Source organism: Danio aesculapii, chromosome 2 (assembly GCF_903798145.1).
Source record: "Danio aesculapii chromosome 2, fDanAes4.1, whole genome shotgun sequence".
NCBI classification, from domain to species: Eukaryota; Metazoa; Chordata; class Actinopteri; order Cypriniformes; family Danionidae; genus Danio; species Danio aesculapii.
In genome coordinates this window covers 59,008,221-59,029,559 of record NC_079436.1, presented here as the reverse complement: position 1 = coordinate 59,029,559, position 21,339 = coordinate 59,008,221, and the positions used below count along the sequence as shown (strand labels likewise).

The window sequence follows — 21,339 nt, the reverse complement described above, 5'->3', positions numbered from 1 at the left end:
ACCATAAATGTTAACTCTTTATGGCTGCTATCATACTGTTTATGTTAGAATTCTGGTATAACCATGGCTGACAGATAAAAGTTTACCTTTTTAATTTATGGTTTCTATTGTATTTTCTACAGTAGAATTCTGGCAACCACAGCTGACAGGGGTTTTACTGTAAATCTGACCTTTTTTGTTTGTTTTGTTTTACAGTGTATGGTATACATACAGTGCATATTCCATAAACAAAGTGTTTAAAAAGTAAGTTTAGATTGAAGATAACCATAATAAGTATATAAAGCAGATTCTGTTTTAGTTTTGGGATAATTATATTTAATAGTTTTAACAGAATGTAAGTAAACGCAGCCACAGAAGCAGCTGCAGGTTCAAACAGGAGGAGCTTTGATTCTTCAGGAGGTGTTTGATGTGGTGAGAGCGGAGTTATGAAGGAAGAAACAGCACCTCTCTCTCTCTCTCTCTCTCTCTCTCTCTCTCTTTCAATTCCATTTCAGTTCTATTGAAAGGAGCTTTACTGGCATGACTTTTCAAGTATTGCCAAATATTGCACGTCATATAAACAATGAATAACATTGTATTTTGCATATATACACAATAACAACACTAATAATTATAATAATGCATTTTATTTTACATGCAATTTTTTTAAACCCAAATTGCTTCATAAAAATGATTTATTAATTTAATTAAATAAATGAAACAAATGTACAAATGAAAACGGTAGGAAAAAAGAGTTAATATAAAATAATTAATAAAATACACAACTGTGCATACATTTAGACGACTTTTACACTAAAAATGCTACAACAAAATGTCAGGTCAACAAAAGTTTTTATCTGCTTGAACTTATTTTAATCAGTTAATCAGTTTTCAACAATTATTTTTAAAGTTCTACAAAGTTGAGTATTTGTAGTCAGTTTGACTGATGTAAATTAAGATGACTAAAGATAATTTGATTATGTTCAAGTCAGTTAAATGTACATATAAATAACTAATAATGACAATTTTGGAAGTAGTTTCTCTCTCGATTTCAAGTTTAAGATTCTAAATATGCATAAAATATGGAATAAAATCACATCATCAAAGTAACAAAGAATGCAGTAAATGAGAAATAACAAAAACGAACAATGTCTCTAATTTAATGGAGTTAATAGAGTTCATTCATTCCTTTTCTTATGTCTTAGTCTCTATTTCAGAGGTCGCAACAGTGGAATGAACTGCCAACTATTCCAGCATATGTTTTACACACCGAATGCCCTTCCAACTGCAACCCAGTACTGGGAAACACCCATACACACTCATTCACACACACACACACACACACACACACACACACACACACACACACACACACACACACACTCATACACTACGGCCAATTTAGTTGATCAATCCCCCTATAGCGCATGTGTTTGGACTATGGGGGAAACCGGAGCGCCCAGAGGAAACCCACACCAACACGGGGAGAACATGCAAACTCCACACAGAAACACACACTGACCCAGCAAGGACTCGAACCAGAGACCTTCTTGCTGCCAAGTTAATAGGTCTAAAATAGTTACTTATAATTTACATGTGTAGATTATGGACAATAACATGAGTTCAATGGGTTAACATTTACTTATGGTTAAACAGATTAATTTTCTCTCCCTCTCCCTCTCTCTCTCTCTCTCTCTCCCTCTGTGTGTGTTTCTCTTTTATCTCCTTCTGTTGGTTCAGTCACTCTTCTGTGTGTGTGTGTGTGTGTTCTGTCCAGATGTTGGAGCTCCGGTCGCATGGATGTTTTTGCGCTTCTGAAACACTGAATCTTACAGTTTGTGGATAAAACAGAAGAAACTCAATGAGGGATTAATCTGACGACTAACGAATCCAGGAGTATTAAAGAATGATGATGGCTGTGTGTGCGGTGCTGAGGATGATGATGATGATGATGATGATGATGGGTGAGTGTTTCATTCATCTAAAAACTCACAGAAAAGTCCACAAACGTGAAGAAAAACTTTTCAAATGATTAATTGTTGATGGTTAGAATAGAAATATGTTGAGTAAATGAAGTAAAGATGTTGATTCGGCTTTATTTTGATGGTCTCTTTAACACATTTTGTTGAATTTAAGTTACACTGCATCTACATGCCAACAAATTCTCATTAGATTATCAGTAGACTGTTGGGTTAGGGTTTGCGTAAGTTGACATGTAATTTCTTCTAGTCAGTGAAATGTCTGTTTAGCAGCAGTATCAGCAGATATTAAGCAGACAGTCTATTAATAATTGGCATGCTGCAATGCAACTTTTAGTCAATAAAATGTGCAATAGGGACCATCAGAATCAAGTCTTAGCCAAAATGTCTTTGGTGTTTCATAATCTGCAGAGAGAATACGTAATCTAAGAGAAAAGAACTAAAAAAATCAGGACATTTTTATTCATTGCCTAAACATTAATTGTTAGGATTGTGTACATGTGAATCTGGACCACAAAACCAGTCCTAAGAGACCTTTATTTATTTATTTGAGATTTGTGGAAAGCTGATATGAATTAAAATGTGGAGTCTGAGAGTTGATTGAAAACATTGCTGTGAAGAATCGCCTTTACACACAAATTACACTCCTAGCAATGCATACTACCAATGAAAAATAAAATTTTGATGTAATTACAGATGAATGTTTACAGTCTGTCTAATAGAACATGACCTTTACTAAATATCAGTTATTTTTGGCAAACGAAAAATTAGTTTAATGTATTTGCTTTTCCTAAAATTATACCTGACACATATTAATAACAACTTTATTCTGATTCGAAGTGCATTGAATTGTTGATATATTTATAATCAAGGGTTTTTTAATCATAATTCAACATTTGAGCACTAATTTATCCAACTATGCATTTTGTTACATAATGAAGAAGTTGTTTGTTAATTAATGATTGAATTTGACCTGCAGTGAAAATGAAACTGATATATATAAACTAATATACACTCACCGGCCACTTTATTAGGTTCATCTTACTAGTACCAGGTCTTACTAGTAGCTTGTCTTAATCCTCCGTGTCAGAGGTTCAACAAGCTACTGGAAATATTCCTCAGAGATTTTGCTCCATGTTGACATGATAGCATCACACAGTTGCTGCAGATTTGTCGGCTGCACATCCATGATGCCGATCTCCCGTTCCACCACATCCCAAAGGTGCTCTATTGGATTGAGCTCTGGGGACTGTGGAGGCCATTTGAGTACAGTGAACTCATTGTCATGTTCAAGAAACCAGTCTGAGATGATTGGAGCTTTATGACAAGGTGCGTTATCCTGCTGGAAGTAGCCATCAGAAGATGGAGACACTGTGCTCATAAAGGGATGGACATGGTCAGCAACAATACTCAGGTAGGCTGTGGCGTTGACACCATGCTCAATTGGTACTAATGGACCCAAAGAAAATCTCCCCCACACCATTACACCACCACCAGCAGCCTGAACCGCTGATACAAGGCAGGATGGATCCATGCTTTCATGTTGTTGAGGCCAAATTGTGAGCCGAGCATCCGAATGTGGCAGCAGAAATGGAGACTCATCAGACCAGGCAACGTTTCTCCAATCTTCTATTGTCCAGTTTTGGTGAGCCTGTGTGAATTGTAGCCTAGAATTATAGACACTTCTATACAGCTCAATGTGACATTTAAAGGCTTGACTAGGTTAATTAGGTTAACTAGGCAGGTTAGGGTAATTAGGCAAGTTATTGTATAACAATGGTTTGTTCTGTAGACTATCGAAAAATAAATTTGCTTAAAGGGGCTAATAAAAATGTCCTTAAAATGGGTTTTAAGAAATTAAAAACTGCTTTTATTTTAGCCGAAATAAAACAAATAAGACTTTCTCCAGAAGAAAAAATATTATCAGACATACTGTGAACATTTCCTTGCTCTGTTCAACATCATTTGGGAAATATTTAAAAAAGTAAAAAAAATTCAAAAGGAGGCTAATAATTCTGACTTCAACTGTGTTTATGTATATTAGTGGTGGGCCATTATCGGCGATAACGTGCTGCGTATGAGACTCTTATCAGGCAATAAAAAAATATGGGCGTTAATCTATTCTCAAAGTTGGGTTGGGAGCTGGGTCTGTTCTACACAAGCTATGATGATTTTCACCTTGATATTTTAGCGTGCTGAATCAAATCAGCAGGAGGCCCTTCTGGATCTGTCACTAACTTCGAAGACACGACTGACTACGCTTACATGGACATCTGTAATCTAGTTATTTACCTTAATAGACAATAATATAATGAAGGTGTTTACGTGAAGTGCTTTCATGGAAGAGTTTCCTGTAATTTTGGGTGACTTTAACTGCAGTTCAGCAGTTTCACCTTCACTCATAAACATTTCATTCATGCCCCCGTGACAAACTGTCTGTTAGACGCAAATAAGGAGTAAAGACTGGTGAGAGTGTTATGGAATTTAATAACCTATTTTTATATTTAATATACATTTTTTTTATAGTGTTACATTACAGGGTGTTGCATTACATAGTGTTAGTGTTACATTTCAGAGTCTTACATAATATACATATAATTAATATAATTACATTCCATAGCTACACACACACACACACACACACACACACACACACACACACACACACACACACACACACACACACTCACACACAAACATATATATATATATATATATATATATATATATATATATATATATATATATATATATATATATATATATATATATATATATATATATATATATATATATATATATATATATATATATAGTTTTACATACATGTAGTGTTACATAACAGTGTTGCATTACATAGTGTTACATTACAAAGTGTAATATTGCATTGCTTTACATAATCTTACATTATATAGTGTTATTTTACATACTTTACATTGTTACATAGTTATTTTACATAATGTTTCATTACTTGATGATGCATGATGTTACATAGTCTTACATTATATACTGTTACTTTACATAGTTACATTACACAGTGACACATTACAAAGTTTTATATATTTATATATTTAGTGTAACATTACATAGTGATGCATAACATAGTGTTACATAGTTTTTTTTTTAGATCACATTTACACACAGTTACACTGGATAATGATACATTGCATATGTAACATAATGTTAAATGACATAGTTACATTACATACTGTTATGTTATAATGTTTTATATAGGGTTACATAATACATTACACAATGTTACAGTATATAGTGTTACTTTACATAGTTTATTACATCTGTTTTTTTTAATAAATAGCAGTAAAGTGATAATATAACAGTAACACCCAATATCTGTGCTGCACTGATGTGTTTGTGTAGTCTGAAGGTCAGCATTAAAGCACACTGAAGCTCATGTGACCCGTTTCATCATCAGCGCAGGCCAACCACATTAAACAAAAGCCAGAGATAAAAGGAGATCCTCATCCGCTGCTTCCCTCCAGTGCGTTTAAGAGAATCTAACGTTCAATTAAGTGGCGCATTATAGCAGTCTTTCCCAGCAGCCGTAAAAACAGCCTGCCGTCAGGAGAGATTAAAGCCTGCTGTAAATTTATAGAGGGAAAAACCTCAGGAACGGGTCACAGAGAAGCCAGAACGCCTGACTTGCTTCACAGCGGCTCACGTGCACGTCACTGATGCCAGATCAAACTCAGAGGAAAATGCTAAATGCTGCTGAATGGAGCTGTGATGTCATCATGTAAACTCAAAACTGAATCTTTATGTAATATACTGAATAATTCATGAGTTTTCTCAAATTCACTCTCAGCCATCTCAGCCAATCCATCATTTGTAGTGATTGTATCTAAGTTTTTTAGATTTGTTAAATATATATATCCAGGTAACCATGTTATTGTTCCCTATTATATATTCTAGTGCTGTGCAAAGATTAAATAGCCGCATTTCCACTATCGGGCCAGTGCGAGCCAGGGCTTTAATCGGGCCAGGCCGGGCCAATAGCCCTCGAGGTTGAGAAATGAGGCCGAAATCATGTCGCGTTTCCACTGTCGGGCTAGTTGCTCGCAGCGCGTCACGCAAACACCGCCCCCAGAACGTCCCCCGAATCAAACGTCACACAACCCGTCACACAACCCGCCCACTTCAGCGGGAACAAAAAACTCAAATTATAACCACAAACACAACCTGGCATCACTACGAGAGCTGGAAGCTGGAGAACACCGAAGCGATTGCTTTTTTACTGTTTGTGGTCTGTTGGTGTAAGGCCAGACAGCGATCCCTGGATAAGGACATTCGAGTTCGGCGGCATTTACTTCGAACACAGATTTTGGCTGCAAGGCGAGTGAGTTGATCAAGCGCGATAGCAAAACAAATGTAAGGGAAGAAAGCATCTTGTCTCCTCTTTACCTGACAGGAAAACTCCGCCTTTGTACATAACCCCGCCCCGAAGCCCCAGTTGGCCCTTCTTGGCCCAAGGTATTCGGTGGGCCGAAAAAGGCCGGACGCTGGCCCCAAGGAAGCCCCGCCCTGGCCCGATTACGCCCCGGAAGTGATAGTGGAAACGCGACTGGCCTTGGCTCGCCCTGGCTCGCTCGCTTTAGGCGTGATAGTGGAAACGCGGCTAATGTGTCTAAAATTTAAGTTTGTTTTGACATAATATATATATATATATATGTGAGTGACACGGTAGCTCAGTGGTTAGCACTGTGGCCTCACAGCAAGAAGGTCACTGGTTTGAGTCCCGGCTGGGTGAGTTGGTGTTTCTTTGTGGAGTTTGCATGTTCTCCCCGTGTTGGTGTGGGTTTCCTCAGGGTGCTCCGGTTTCCCCCACAGTCCAAACACATGCGCTATAGGGGAATTGATCAACTCAATTGTCCGTAGTGTATGTGTGTGTGTGTGTGTGTGTGTGTGAGTGTGTGTGTGTGTGTGTGTGAAGTGTGTGTGAATGAGTGTGTATGGGTGTTTCCCAGTACTGGGTTGCAGTTGCAAGGGCATCTGCTATGTAAAACATATGCTGGATAAGTTGGTGATTCATTCTGCTGTGGCGACCCCCTAAAGAATAAGAGACTAAGCCAAAGTAAAAAGGATTAAATTTGGGAATTTAGTATTTGACTTATTTTAACTTTGAAAAAAAAGTGAAATATTGAAAGTATCCTTAAAAAATTAACTTTTAATAATCTGCTAATAAATTTAAATAAATAAATACAAAATTGTTAGTAAGGGTGAATAAAATGTTCAACTATAAAGAAACAAAGACTAAAGTCTTGTTAAACATTTTCCACAAAAATTTAATGACAAAAATTCACAAAAACTATTTTTTAATGTTACTTTAACTTAATTTAATAAGATAATCAGGTTTCAACTCATTTATTTGTAGCTATACAAAGTTTTAGTCAGTTTGAATGATTTAAGTTGAGCTGACTAGAAACCTTCATTTGAATCAACTAAAAAATGAAGGCAGAAAGAATTAACTTAATGAAAATGCTGTAATGAATTTTGTGAAGGGCAACACGGTGGCTCACAGTGGCCTCACTGCAAGAAGGTCGCTGGCTGGAGTCCCGGCTGGATCAGTTGGTGTTTCTGTGTGGAGTTTGCATGTTCTCCCTGTGTTGGCGTGGGTTTCCTCCGGGTGCTCCGGTTTCCCCCACAGTCCAAACACATGAGCTATAGGGGAATTGATGAACTAAATTGGCTGTGCTGTATGAGTGTGTGAATGAGTGTGTGTGGGTGTTTCCCTGTGTAAAACATGCTGGAATAGTTGGTGGTTCATTCCGCTGTGGCGACCCCTGATGAATAAAGAGACTAAGCCAAAGGAAAATGAAGGAATTGTGCTGAAAGTCCAAATTAGCAAAAATTATAACATGATCTGTGGAAAATAATATCATAATATGTGTAACTTATGAATCATGTTGCATTATTAATGCACAAAAAACAACATTGAATTACTTTGAAAATAATTTGCAAAAATAAAAATTCCATGACAAAAAAAAAGAAAATAATTGCTTATAATTTTTACAAAAAAGATAAAAAAAATAATCTTTGACTTCTTATTTTAACATGGAAAGAAGCATCTTGAAACTATTCTTAAAACACAAACGATCTGCTAATAAAAAAACTAATTTCAAGTAACATTGAATAAAATATTAAACTGTAATGAAGCAGATGAAAATCTTGTCAAACATATTCCAGTAATCTATAAAAAACAGTGTAGAGAGAGAAAATAATGATTGTGCTGAAAGTCCATTAGATGTTATTCTTAGCCACATGATGAAACTCTTTCCTCCATCTATTAAACAGTCTGTGCGCTCGTAAACGTGTGTGTGTATATAATCAGAATTAAGGAGAGGGCCGTGAAAGCGTCTGTCCGGAAGACGGAGGCCGTGTGGTAAAGAGCTTGTGTTTTGGACTGGATCCGGATACTGTGTGTGTTTGACGTTCAGCCCAGATCTGTGAGCTCAGCTGGAAATCTTATCCGCGGTTTCCTTCAGAGTCCTGGAAGCTCTGATGGAGAGCAACACAAGCAGCAAAACCCTACTGCTTTGACATGAATTAGTGTAAGAAAAAATACCCCACAGAAACTGAATGGAGGTCAGTTCACTGATCCCATGCAGCCGCATCAAAAATACTATAGTCATTTATTATTATGCTTTATGATTATTTATTCATATATGCATTGTTGAACCATACTAAAATGCATTATATATTATAGTATTCACAACGCTTTGTTATTGAATGCTCCAGCATTCTGTGCTATTAACTATAGTCAACTGAAAAACTGTAATAAATACTGTATGCTGTATACTTTATTACTCTATACTTTAGTTTTAACTAGAGTAAACTGTGGTGTACTATAGTGTGAGTGTTATAAATGTGGCCAATATCAGATCTGCAGTGTGATCAGATCTTGGTCTTAAACTGACTCGCATGCACAAAGGTAACTACGGACAGCACAAATTGTCTAATTATGCATATAACGAGTATACTGTGTGAAGTGAGCACGTTGTCAGATTATGGTTATTATGATTGTTGCCCTTTTCACAGACTACAGTGGTGTATTTCATGAACTGTAAAAGGTTGTTCTGCTACTACTAATGTGTTTGTCGGCATTTGAAACCTAAAATAAGTCTCTTGCGATTGTGATTATTTAATTTTACTTCGTTATAAACAGCAGGCACGTGTATAAGGGGGTTTGGGTGTTTGAGCACCTGCACTTTTTTCTCTCTGAGAGAAAGTTTCCCCTTAAAATGAAAGTGTCCTCTCCTGTGCGCATGGGTCCCCTATCCGCAACACCCCTGACACTCTTCCGCTTCGCGATCAAGCCGTGACCCAATCATTAACCAGTTTTGCCTTCAATTTCAATTTTAAAATGAACAACCAACTTTCTGTGGTACAGCAATCGCCCTGTGTGCTATTCTACTATGCTACTGAGGAGTAGATGATGTCTCCAGCACAGAATGATGACGCATGTCAATTAAAGGTTATGTAAAAGTCACATGAACATGAGTCCTGCATAACCGTTCACACTGCGCTCGCATTGCAAAACATCAGATCTGTGTCTTATGTAACACTACATATGAAAGTGGCACAAATCTGAATTAAAAAGATCAGATTCCATGTGGTTTGGGCTGTTCACACTGTCAAGACAAAAACAGATCCGAGTCACATGCGGGCAAATCAAAATCTGATTCGAGCCACATTTGCCTGCAGTGTGAACGCAGAGGTGAGGTCTACAGTGTGTACATGATTATTGAACTGTAGGTGGATGTTTGTACAATTACACTTTTTAGATGAGAGTCCATTGAGGATCAGGAGTATTGTAACGCTGAGGTGTATGCAGTATGAGTTTGTTCCTCATGATCACAGTGTGAGGCTTTGTTTTCCCACAAGAGGTTTGAGTGTATGCAGATGTGCTGATCTGATCTGAGTACAGCTGCAGACGCTGCTAACTTTCTCATGGAGAGTGATGGCTCTGATAGGAGAATCAGTGGAGCTTGCTAATGTTTGCAGTGGCTCTGGCTGAAGTGCAGAGTTTGGTTTACATAATCAGTATATAGGCAAAAATAAAAGGGTACATTTTTGTTTATATGCAGTATACAGTATATACACAAGAGGAAAAAAAAAAGTAAAGATTCGATTAGATTAGATTAGATTATATTCAACTTTATTGTCATTACACATGTACAAGTACAAGGCAACGAAATGCAGTTTCGGTCTAACCAGCAGTGCAATAGCAGCAAGTGCAGGATACAGGTATAAGTTATAAAGTGCAGTTATAGAAAAACTATGGTGATATTTACAGATGGATGTACTATCAACATTATATACAGGTTGTATTAGCTATGAACAGATTTACAATAACTGAATATATGTACAGGATGCTATTAATAATCAGAAGTGTGCATATAGATAACATAATTACAAATGTCCATGTGCAGTGGGTGTGTACAGTTCAGATAAGTGAATCAGTGCAATGAATATGTGCAAACTTTAAATGTGCAAATGTTAAATAGTGCAGTGATTGTGAGGAGTATAAGTTAGAGGAGTGTGGGGGGTGTATTGGGGGGGCAAAAGAGTCAGTGAGGGGCAGAGTTCAAAAGGGAGACAGCTCTGGGGAAAAAGCTGTTCCTCAGTCTGCTGGTTTTTGTCCGGGGGAGCCTGAAGCGCCTGCCGGAAGGCAGGAGAGAAAACAGTCTGTGAGCAGGGTGAGAGGTGTCCTTAAGAATACTACGTGCTCGGCGCAGACAGTGTTTCTTCTGGATGTCCTCTATGGCTGGCAGTGTAGTCCCTGTGATGCGTTGGGCAGTTTTCACCACCCGCTGCAGTGCCTTACGCTCAGCAACAGAGCAGCTTCCATACCAGACTGTGACGCAGTTGGTCAGGATGCTTTCTATTGTGCATCGGTAGAAGTTCACCAAGATGGCTGATGAAAGCTGGTTCTTCTTAAGTTGCCTCAAGAAGAATAGGCGCTGGTGAGCCTTCTTGACCAGGCTGGAGGTGTTGGTGGTCCAGGAAAGGTCCTTAGAGATGTGGTTACCCAGGAACTTGAAGGATGAGACAGGCTCCACGGCCATCCCGTTAATGTGGATGGGATCATGCGAGCCTGTTCGTCCCTTCCTGAAGTCCACAATGAGCTCCTTGGTCTTGCTGGTGTTAAGGAGCAGATTATTGTCAGTGCACCAAGTGGCTAGATGCTGTATCTCCTCCCTGTAGGCAGTCTCATCATTATTGCTGATTAGACCAATCACTGTGGTGTCATCTGCAAATTTGATGATGGTGTTGGATCTGTTCACAGGCCTACAGTCGATGGTAAAAAGGGAGTAGAGGAAGGGGCTCAGCACGCAGCCCTGTGGTACACCAGTGTTGAGTGTGACGGTGGTGGAGCAGATGTGGCCTGATCTAACATTCTGAGGTCTGTTAGTCAGAAAGTCCATAACCCAGTTGCAGAGAGACGCGTTAATATCCAGGTCTCTGAGTTTGATCAGTAACTTAGAGGGTATGACAGTGTTGAATGCTGAGCTGAAGTCAACAAACAGCATTCGTGCATAAGTGTTTTTATTGTCCAGGTGTGTGAGTACAGAGTGCAGTGCTATGGAGACGGCATCTTCTGTGCTCCTGTTGCCACGGTAGGCAAACTGATGTGGGTCCAGTGTGGATGGCAGAGAGTCTTTCAGATGTGCCAGGACCAACCGCTCGAAGCACTTCATGATGATGGGTGTGAGTGCTACAGGGCGGTAGTCATTCAGGCATGTTGGACTGGAGTGTTTGAGCACTGGCACAATAGAGGTGGTTTTAAAGCATGTTGGCACAGTTGCTAGGTTAAGCGACAGGTTGAAAATGTCTGTGAATACCCCAGCGAGCTGTTCTGCACATGCTTTGAGGACGCGCCCAGGAATACCGTCTGGTCCAGCAGCCTTACGCACATTGATCCGACTCAGTGCGGTGTAGACTTCTGAGGAGGTGAGTGTGATAGGTGAGTGGTCGGTTGAGGTAGTGTTCCTGGTGTAGGGTTCTGTATTGTCTCTTTCAAAGCGGGCATAAAAGTCATTTAGCTCGTTCAGGAAGGAGACATTTGTGGCTGTGGGGGTGGACTGGCTCGGTTTGTAGTTGCTGATGGCCTGGATGCCCTGCCACATGCGCCGAGGATCAGAGTTGGAAAAGTGTTCCTCTAGCTTTAGCTTGTAGCAGTGCTTGGCCTTTTTGATGCCCCTCTTCAGATTAGCCCTGGAAGTGCTGTAGGCCTGTGCATCCCCTGATCTGAAGGCAGTGTTGCGTGCCTTCAGCAGGAGGCGCACCTCCTTGTTCATCCATGGCTTTTGATTTGGGTATGTGGTGATCTGTTTCTGGGTTGTAACACTGTCTATGGTGGTGTTGATATATTCCAGAACAGAGGAAGTGTAACTGTCAATGTCTGTGTGAGAGCCACATGTGGCCTGGGAAGCAAACATACTCCAGTCTGTGTGTTCAAACCTGTCCTGGAGTGTGGAGTCCACCCCGCTGGCCACACTTTGATGGTCCTTACTGATGGCTTCACACGGTTGACGATGGGTGAGTACTTGGGGGTGAGAAACAAACAAAGGTGATCTGATTGACCCAAGTGGGGGAGGGGGGTCACAGCATATGCTTCAGCCATGTTTGTGTAAACTTGGTCTAAAGTTTTGTTTCCCCTTGTGTGGCAGAAAATGTTCTGATGGAATTTGGGGAGCACTGTCTTTAAGTTTGAGTGATTAAAATCCCCCGCAACAATAAAAGCAGCCTCCGGGTGAGCAGTCTGTTGTTTGCTGATGGCTGCATGAAGTTCATTCATAGCGAGCTTGGCATCAGCGTCAGGAGGGATATAAGCAGCAGTTATTATGGTGGAGGTGAACTCCCGTGGCAGATAAAACGGTCTACATTTAACCATTAGAAATTCCAGGTTAACAGAGCAATGTCTCCCAACGACGACAGAGTTTGTGCACCAAGCTTTGTTAATATAAATGCATAATCCTCCGCCTCTGGTCTTACCGGAGTCATCCGCCGTTCTGTCTGCTCGGAATGTTTGATGCTCCGTTAGCGATATAGCGTTGTCTGGTATCCCGCTGTTTAGCCATGTTTCTGTGAAAATCATGACATTACAGTTCCATAATCTTTTGCTGTGGTTGATGCGCAGTCGAATCTCATCCATTTTGTTCACCGGCAAGAAAGATGCTGGGTAAAGAGAGCCGGTGTAGTGTTCGCTTTAGCTTAGCTCTTAGCCCGCCACGCTTCCCCCGTCTTTGTTTACGTTCTCTGCGCCGCCTCCGAGCACTTCCGCCCGGCCGGGCAGGGCTCTTCGGCCCGGGTGTTCTGGCGATCTCAGGGATGAGTTGAAGATTGTTAATAAAACTGTCCGGAATGCACAATCCAATATCCAAGATGTCCTGTCGGGTGTACGATGTAAAGGCACTGCTGTTCTGTACGAACAGACCCGAAATGAGCAGGAATAATACTGCAAAATTGCAGATACTGGAGAGACGCTGAGCCTCGCGAACCGAACGCGCCGCCATCTCGTCTCGAATTGGTTTATATATCCAGTTTATAGACAAGAACAAAAGTGTAAAGTTTGGTTTATGTAATCAGTATATAGGCAAGAATAAATGTGTAAAGTTTGATTTATGTAATCAGTTTATAGACAAGAATAAATGTGTAAAGTTTGATTTATATAATCCGTTTATAGACAAGAATAAATGTGTAAAGTTTGATTTATATAATCCGTTTATAGACAAGAATAAATGTGTAAAGTTTGGTTTATGTAATCAGTTTATAGACAAGAACAAAAGTGTAATGTTTGGTTTATGTAATCAGTTTATAGACAAGAATAAATGTGTAAAGTTTGGTTTATGTAATCAGTTTATAGACAAGAATAAATGTGTAAAGTTTGGTTTATGTAATCAGTTTATAGACAAGAATAAATGTGTAAAGTTTGATTTATGTAATCAGTTTATAGACAAGAATAAATGTGTAAAGTTTGATTTATGTAATCAGTTTATAGACAAGAACAAAAGTGTAATGTTTGGTTTATGTAATCAGTTTATAGACAAGAATAAATGTGTAAAGTTTGATTTATGTAATCAGTTTATAGACAAGAACAAAAGTGTAATGTTTGGTTTATGTAATCAGTTTATAGACAAGAATAAATGTGTAAAGTTTGGTTTATGTAATCAGTATATAGACAAGAACAAAAGTGTAATGTTTGGTTTATGTAATCAGTATATAGGCAAGAATAAATGTGTAAAGTTTGGTTTATGTAATCAGTATATAGGCAAGAATAAATGTGTAAAGTTTGGTTTATGTAATCAGTTTATAGACAAGAATAAATGTGTAAAGTTTGGTTTATGTAATCAGTATATAGGCAAGAATAAATGTGTAAAGTTTGGTTTATGTAATCAGTATATAGGCAAGAATAAATGTGTAAAGTTTGGTTTATGTAATCAGTATATAGACAAGAACAAAAGTGTAAAGTTTGGTTTATGTAATCAGTTTATAGGCAAGAATAAAAGTGCAAATTTTGATTTATGTAATCAGTTTATAGACCAGAAAAAGCATAAAATTTGGTTCGTGTAATAAGTATAAAGAAATATAAAAGTATACAGTTTGTTTTATATAATCAGTATATAGACAAGAATAAACGTGAAACGTTTGGTGTATGTAGTCAGTATATAGACAAGAAAAATTTTTAAGTTTGTTTTATGTTATCAGTATATAGAAAAGACTAAAAAGCAAATGTTTGGTTTATTTAATCAGTATATAGACAAGAACAAAAGTGTAATGTTTGGTTTATTTAATCAGTATATAGACAAGAACAAAAGTACAAAGATTATTATATATACTATATAGTATATAGTCAAGTAAAAAATGTAAAGTTTGTTTAATGTAATCAGTATATAGACAAGAGTAAAAGTATAAAGTTTGGGTCACATAATTAGTATATAGACAAGAATAAAACTAAATACTGTGGTTTTGGTAATCAGTATAGACAAGAATAAATGTGTAAAGTTATTCAAAATTATAAAGTTAAAAAGTTCAAATGTTCTTTAAGCTAAGATTTGTGTGTGCGTGTGTGCGTGTGTGCGTGTGTGTGTGTGTGTGTGTGTGTGTGTGTGTGTGTGTGTGTGTGTGTGCGTGTGTGTGTGTGTGTGTGTGTGTGAAGAATGGAATGTTCTGTTGCATGTTATTTTTGAGGACACATCCTTGTTTTCCCTTTGTTGCATGGTGGAAGTGAGCTCATGCTGTTATTGTATAATCTGAAAAGCTGCCCGCTCTCCGGACTAGGCTCTGGCTTCATGTGTAAATGAGATCCTGCTCTGGGAAACCTGTATATTTGCTGATGTTTCTGCAGATCTTGCGATGAACGCTCCATCATGTGGAACGCAGATCTGACGCCTCAGGCTCTCAGATTCTTCATTTCTGAGGTTTTAGTCCTCACATTCTCCAGGTTTTGCTCTCTTCATCTGGCGTCCTCATGGAGCTCCTGATCACAGGCCAGAAATGTGTTTAGTGTTATCCAGCCATGAGCTCTGCTTTCTCCCAGCGTCATTATATGACATTTAAAAATGAATTATAATTCCTCGACTCTGTCCAAATCACCAGCACATTCCCACACTCATTAAGCACTTGATTTTTTTTAATATTTATTTTTTTCTGGGGTTATTTTTACAGCCTATATTAAACTGAGACCATGTGGTCTAAATATTTCGTAGTTTCTTTACATTTAGACATTTACATTTAGTCATTTAGCAGACACTTTTATCCAAAGCGACTTACAAATGAGGACAAGGAAGCAATTTACACAACTATAAGAGCAGCAGTGAACAAGCGCTATAGACAAGTTTCAGGCGTGTAAAAGTCTAAGAAGCAAAACATTAGTAGAATTTTTTTTTTTTTTTTTTTTTTTTTTTAGAGAGAGAGAGAGAGAGAAAGAGGGCTCAGTTAGTGGTATAGCCAGAGAGGCAGTTGCAGATTAGGAGGAAAAGTGGAGACTAAACAGTTGCGTTTTTAGTCGTTTCTTGAAGACAGCAAGTGACTCGGCTGTTCTGATGTAGTTAGGGAGTTCATTCCACCAACTGGCCAGATTGAATGTGAGAGTTCGGGAAAGTGATTTCTTCCCTCTTTGGGATGGAACAACGAGGCGACGTTCATTCACAGAACGCAAGTTTCTGGAGGGCACATATATCTGCAGAAGTGAGAGCAGATACGAAGGAGCACAGCTAGAGGTCACTTTGTAAGCAAACATCAGAGCTTTGAATTTGATGCGGGCAGCAACTGGAAGCCAGTGCAAACTTTAAAGGTGCTGTGCTGCTTTTGACTGTTCTAAATCATAAAAATACCATAATGTGTTTGCAGATCTTTAATAAACATGCTAAGTGGACATATTATGGTATTTTTCTGATTTAGAAAATGTGTGTTCTGTGTTTGTTGTGATTTCTGTAACTCCGCCCACTGCCAGTTCAACCAATTGTATTTCAGCACCCTGGGTTGCCAGATGGTGGAAAACAGTGTATTTACTTTCAGTCATGAAGGCTGCTCAATGTATGCAGACACAGCTGAAAATGCGCCCTCTGGAGGACAGAAGCAGCCTCCAAAATGAGACAGAGATTCAGAGTGATAAAAACACACATTTTATTTAGCAAATAATACAAATATAAACATTAGCTGAGCAGCTTACAGTGTACACTGTTGTCAATCTGGCAACCTGCATGTGTGTCGAGTCATTGGAGCAGGGCCTAAGTGAAAAAACCCTCTACAATATTTAGAGTCTGGACCACAATACCACATACAGTAATATCTTAAGAATGTATGCACATCTTGCCATTTCCATTCAGCATTGTTTTATGTGATATTCCAAAATGCACACACCAATAGGTGTATTGAAGCACAGTTAAGCAGACAGTGAGTGTTTATGTTGTGTGTTTGTTGTTGAGTGTGTGTGAAGGGCTCGTCTCCTTGTCTGGACTGGTCCTCTAAAGACACTGAGTGTGTCCAGATGCTGAAACACCTGCACACCGGAGCCCGCATCACCGTCCAGATGCCACCTGACATCCAGGGCCACTGGGTCTCCACCAGGTGAGAAAACACCTGTACTGTACAGCATCAATTCAGTTTTTGCTGTTTTAGAGCATACTTTTAGTCATTTTAGTGCATCATTTTCAGTTTTGTCTCAATTTTTTAATCATTTTCATTGTCAAACATCAAAACAAAAACAAGATAATTTTACTAAACCCATTGACTTGATTATTCTGCTTGTTTTAAAGGTGCTGTATGGGAGTTATTTACTCTTCTAAAGCATAAAAACACCGTCATGTATTTGCAGATATTTCAGAAACATGCTCAGAGAACATTCTTGTTCATCTGAAAAACAATTCTGAAGTCAGATATTCTGCTTAGAAAAATGTGAGTTACATGCCGAAACAGCCGTCTTTGTCTTGGTTCTTTTAACCCACCCAATTATATTTCAATACCCAGTTTGCCTCAATGTATTGGTCTCAAACTCAATTCCGGGCTGCAGCTCTGCACAGTTTTGCTCCAGCACTATTCAAACACACCTGATCCGACTAACCAAGGTGGTCAAGACTACTCTTTAACACCTTGATCAGAACATTTTGCTGGCACCACCCTCCAACGTAACCGCAGTAAATCAAAACAAAGTAAACGTGAAAATAAACCAAAGGAAAAAAAATAAATAAATAAATAAACAAACTAACTTACAGGGCTGAGGTCACACATAGGAGGGATCACCAGTGCTCAATTGTGTCAAAAAAATAAATAAAAAACCCCACATACTTCCACACCCACACTAGATCCACACACTCCACACTCCCCAAAGGTCCACAGCAAATGGCAAGTGTAGTGACACCACCACCTCAAGATCCTGCACCCGTGGGACCTCAGCTCCTGCAAGAAAAATCAAATCTAGTCAACATATGTGATAGATTATACAAGAGAAAAACAAAACAACAAAAAAACAAAATAATATCAAAACAAGCAAAAAAAGAAACTAAATACAGCTCCCGCGGTTTCACTATAGAAAAACAAAAGTTAGCACAGGGCAACCGGACACATAAAAAAAAAAAACACACCAACCAGAAGTCGAACACAGAAATCACACCAAAAGAAATAAAACAGACCAAATAACACATAATATAACAGTAGCAGGTAACAGTAGCAGATAGCAGTAACTGTAGCAGCTCTAGATAGCAGGTAGCAGTAACAATAGCAATCAATGGAGATCTCAGAATAACAGAAATTTTACAGCACGACAGGAATAAGGATGCTAAAGCTGCTCATATAAATCACCCAGGACAAAGAGGAAGAATCCAAACCGGGAATAGTACGCTCATGTATTTACGAATTAGTCCTCTTCATTAATGCTACAAGCAAGCTGAATGAATAGCAATCGACAGGAAAACCAACGGAAAAACAGGCTAGAATGAAACAACGATGATTAATCCACAAACGGTAATGAGAGAGAGTGAGTGAGTGAGTGAGTGAGTGAGTGAGTTAGAGAGAGAGAGAAAGAGAGAGCTAACTGCTAACACATACCTGAACAGAAGTCAACAAACGCGGAACAAGAAGGGCGGGGCTGGAGGTTACACATCACCTAGCACAGCCAACCGGCTCTAAAATAGGCAACACTTGCTTCTGATTGGCTGTTACAAGTGTCAGTCACTATCACTTATCCTATAAACTCGGTCACACTGGCGAGACGTTCAATTTTGGTCACCTGGTATCACAACCTAATTTTAACCTAATATTAACATGTGCCTGCTAGGCAATAACTAGATGCACTACAGAATGTTACGTTTACACACATCCACAAATTACATGTAAACGCATCAGTTTTTAACAGCGTAATACTCACTACTCTTGAGTACTTTTGTAAGGGCTATACTGTTTACTCACACTTTAAATAATATTTACAACAGATACTTTTTACTTGCACTACATTTTTAGGTATGTTATGGTACTTTTACTTATATATGATTTTTCGGTACTCTTTCCACCACTGATAGTATTACGATGTAGTCTCGGCTGTGTATTTAAAACATGGCGGTTCCTTTGTTTTCATTCTGGCTAGCTCCACGAGTGAGTGACGTATCTCTGTAAACCAATAGCGTTCAGCTGCGCGTCTAGCTCCACCTTTTGGTACTCTTTAGACCTGCTAGGTACCCTCAAAAAGCCGTAAAAGTGTACCGAACCATACCGCACCACTCAGTGGAAACGGGCCATTAATATTGACAAAATCTTCAGAAAAGTTAGACGCTTGTTTGCAGTGAATCTACACACTCTTTGCCTCTTTCAAGAGTTCACACTTAGCTGATGATTCATCAAAAGGTTGTTTGGCATGCTGTCCCGGGAGAGAGCCCCGAGCTCAAGGGATCCTCGAGCCTGGGGCTTCCTCCCGTTTGCAGAGGGGAGCCTGAGCTCGGTGGATCTCAGAACTCCCCGTCTGCGGCAGCTAAGGGAACACGTGAGGAAAAAAGGGGGCTAGACAAATGCTTGATTGTTATGCATGATGTATATATTTGGATGGTGGGAGGAAACCGGAGAACCCGGGGAAAACCCACGCGGACACGGGGAGAACATACAAACTCCTCACAGAAACACCTACCGACCTGGCAGGACCAGGGCTGGCAGTGTTCTTGCTGTGGGGCTAACAGTGCTAACCACTGGGCCTCCGTGCCGCCCGATCTATAGTGAATGGGGAGGAAGGGGCGTTTCGTCTAAACGAAGATAAAGTGGACTGAAACTGTGGTTATTTATAGTAGCTTATGGCTCATATGATTGGATGATACTGATTAGCTTAATATGAGACCGGCTGTGATAAATCATAAGCACGTGATCCTCTCGAAGTGAAGTTTAGTTATAAACAAATGTCGAGAGGATCACGTGCTTATGATTGCTAGCGGCTGGATCCGCATTATCCAATTCTCAATGCACCAATCAGACGACTCCTAAGCTACTTCAAATACCCTGGGTTACGTACCACCGATATCTTCGTTTTGAAGAATCCCCCCATCCACCCCTACTCCTCCTTCTTCCTAGATGGGTGACACGGTGGCCCAGTGCTTAGCGCTGTTGCCTCACAGCAAGAATGTCTCTGGTTCTAGGCTTTACCAAACCAGCAGACATTTCTGTGCGGAGTTTGCATTTTCTCCCCGTGCTCACGTGGGTTTCCCCCAGGTTCCCCGGTTTCCTCCCACCGTCCAAAAAACATGCAACATAAGTGAATTGACTAATCCAAACCGGCACTATAGACATGCTCCTAGTAAATGGTTATCTCTCAAGAGCAATCACTGGCTGTTCATTGGTTATTACAGCGGGGGAGTTCTCGAGATCTACCTGAGCCCAAACTCCCTTCTCGCCATGCAACGGGAGGGAGCCCCGGGCTCGAGGATCTTATGAGCTCAGGGCTCTCTCCCGGGACAGCATGCCAAACAAGCTTATAATTAATCATCAGCTCAGTGTGAACTCTTGAAATTAGTTTATGAATAAACCAAATAAATTTTTGAGTTTTTGCCATAATTTTAGTTTTTTGTTGTTTTATTTATTACTTTTTTGATATTTGGACAAGAAACAAGTCAAAATCTCAAAGTTAGAAAAATTGCATTGTGTTTTTTTGCAATGCACCAATATTGTAAAAGAGTTTATGCTGCTTGAGCTTATTTTTCTATTTAAGTTATTCAGGTTTCAACAAAAGTTTTAAAGTGTGTTTGTTTTACGTTCACAGCTGTGAGGTTCGTCCCGGGCCTGAGTTCATCATGCGCTCGTATCGTTTCCTCCACAACGGCAGCTTCAGTGCGCTTCAGATCTACTACAGTGACGTTCATTGCAGCTCCCCGACACACACGCTGCTGGTGCAGGGTCGGCTGCGGCTGCGTCAAGCCTCCTGGATCGTCCGCGGTGGCACCGAAGCCGACTACCAGATCCAGAGCACGCAGGTGGTCTTTCACTCTGAGTCTGCGGCTGCGGCGCTGGGTCTGCGGCCGGAGCGCGGCTGCAGAGGCATCTCCAGGTCATGGAGGCTGAATATGAGCTATGAGCTGTGGAGTGAAGAGAAAGACAGTGAATGCACATTGCAGATCAACTTCACCATGCATGAGCTGCAGCTGCTGCGTCTGGAGAAACAGCATCTGGAGCCGTCGCTGGAGGAGCTGTATCTGGGAGACATCCACACCCAGGCGGAGCACAGGCTCACATACAGACCCTCCAGCTACCAGCCTGCGCTACACAACGCCAGGGTGACTAGCACGCACATTCAAAACATTCCTACATTCAGATTATCAATATATCTTTTATTGCTTCTCTAGGTAAACACACTTTCCTGACAAAAAAAAAACAACAAAAACTGAAAATT

General features: G+C 39.6%; 1 protein-coding gene across 2 annotated transcripts in view; it reads left to right on the top strand.

Moving 5' to 3' along the window:
- The first annotated feature begins 1,742 nt into the window (after positions 1-1,742).
- The window catches only part of LOC130214883 (protein APCDD1-like), a 33,726-nt gene continuing 14,129 nt past the window's right edge, over positions 1,743-21,339 (top strand). For both annotated transcript variants that reach the window (XM_056446732.1, XM_056446742.1), the window contains exons 1-3: positions 1,743-1,943; positions 16,907-17,048; positions 20,713-21,223. In XM_056446732.1, coding sequence (XP_056302707.1) covers positions 1,886-1,943; positions 16,907-17,048; positions 20,713-21,223 — 711 coding nt within the window. In that variant the 5' untranslated portion in view covers positions 1,743-1,885. The remainder of the gene's footprint in view (positions 1,944-16,906; positions 17,049-20,712; positions 21,224-21,339) is intronic.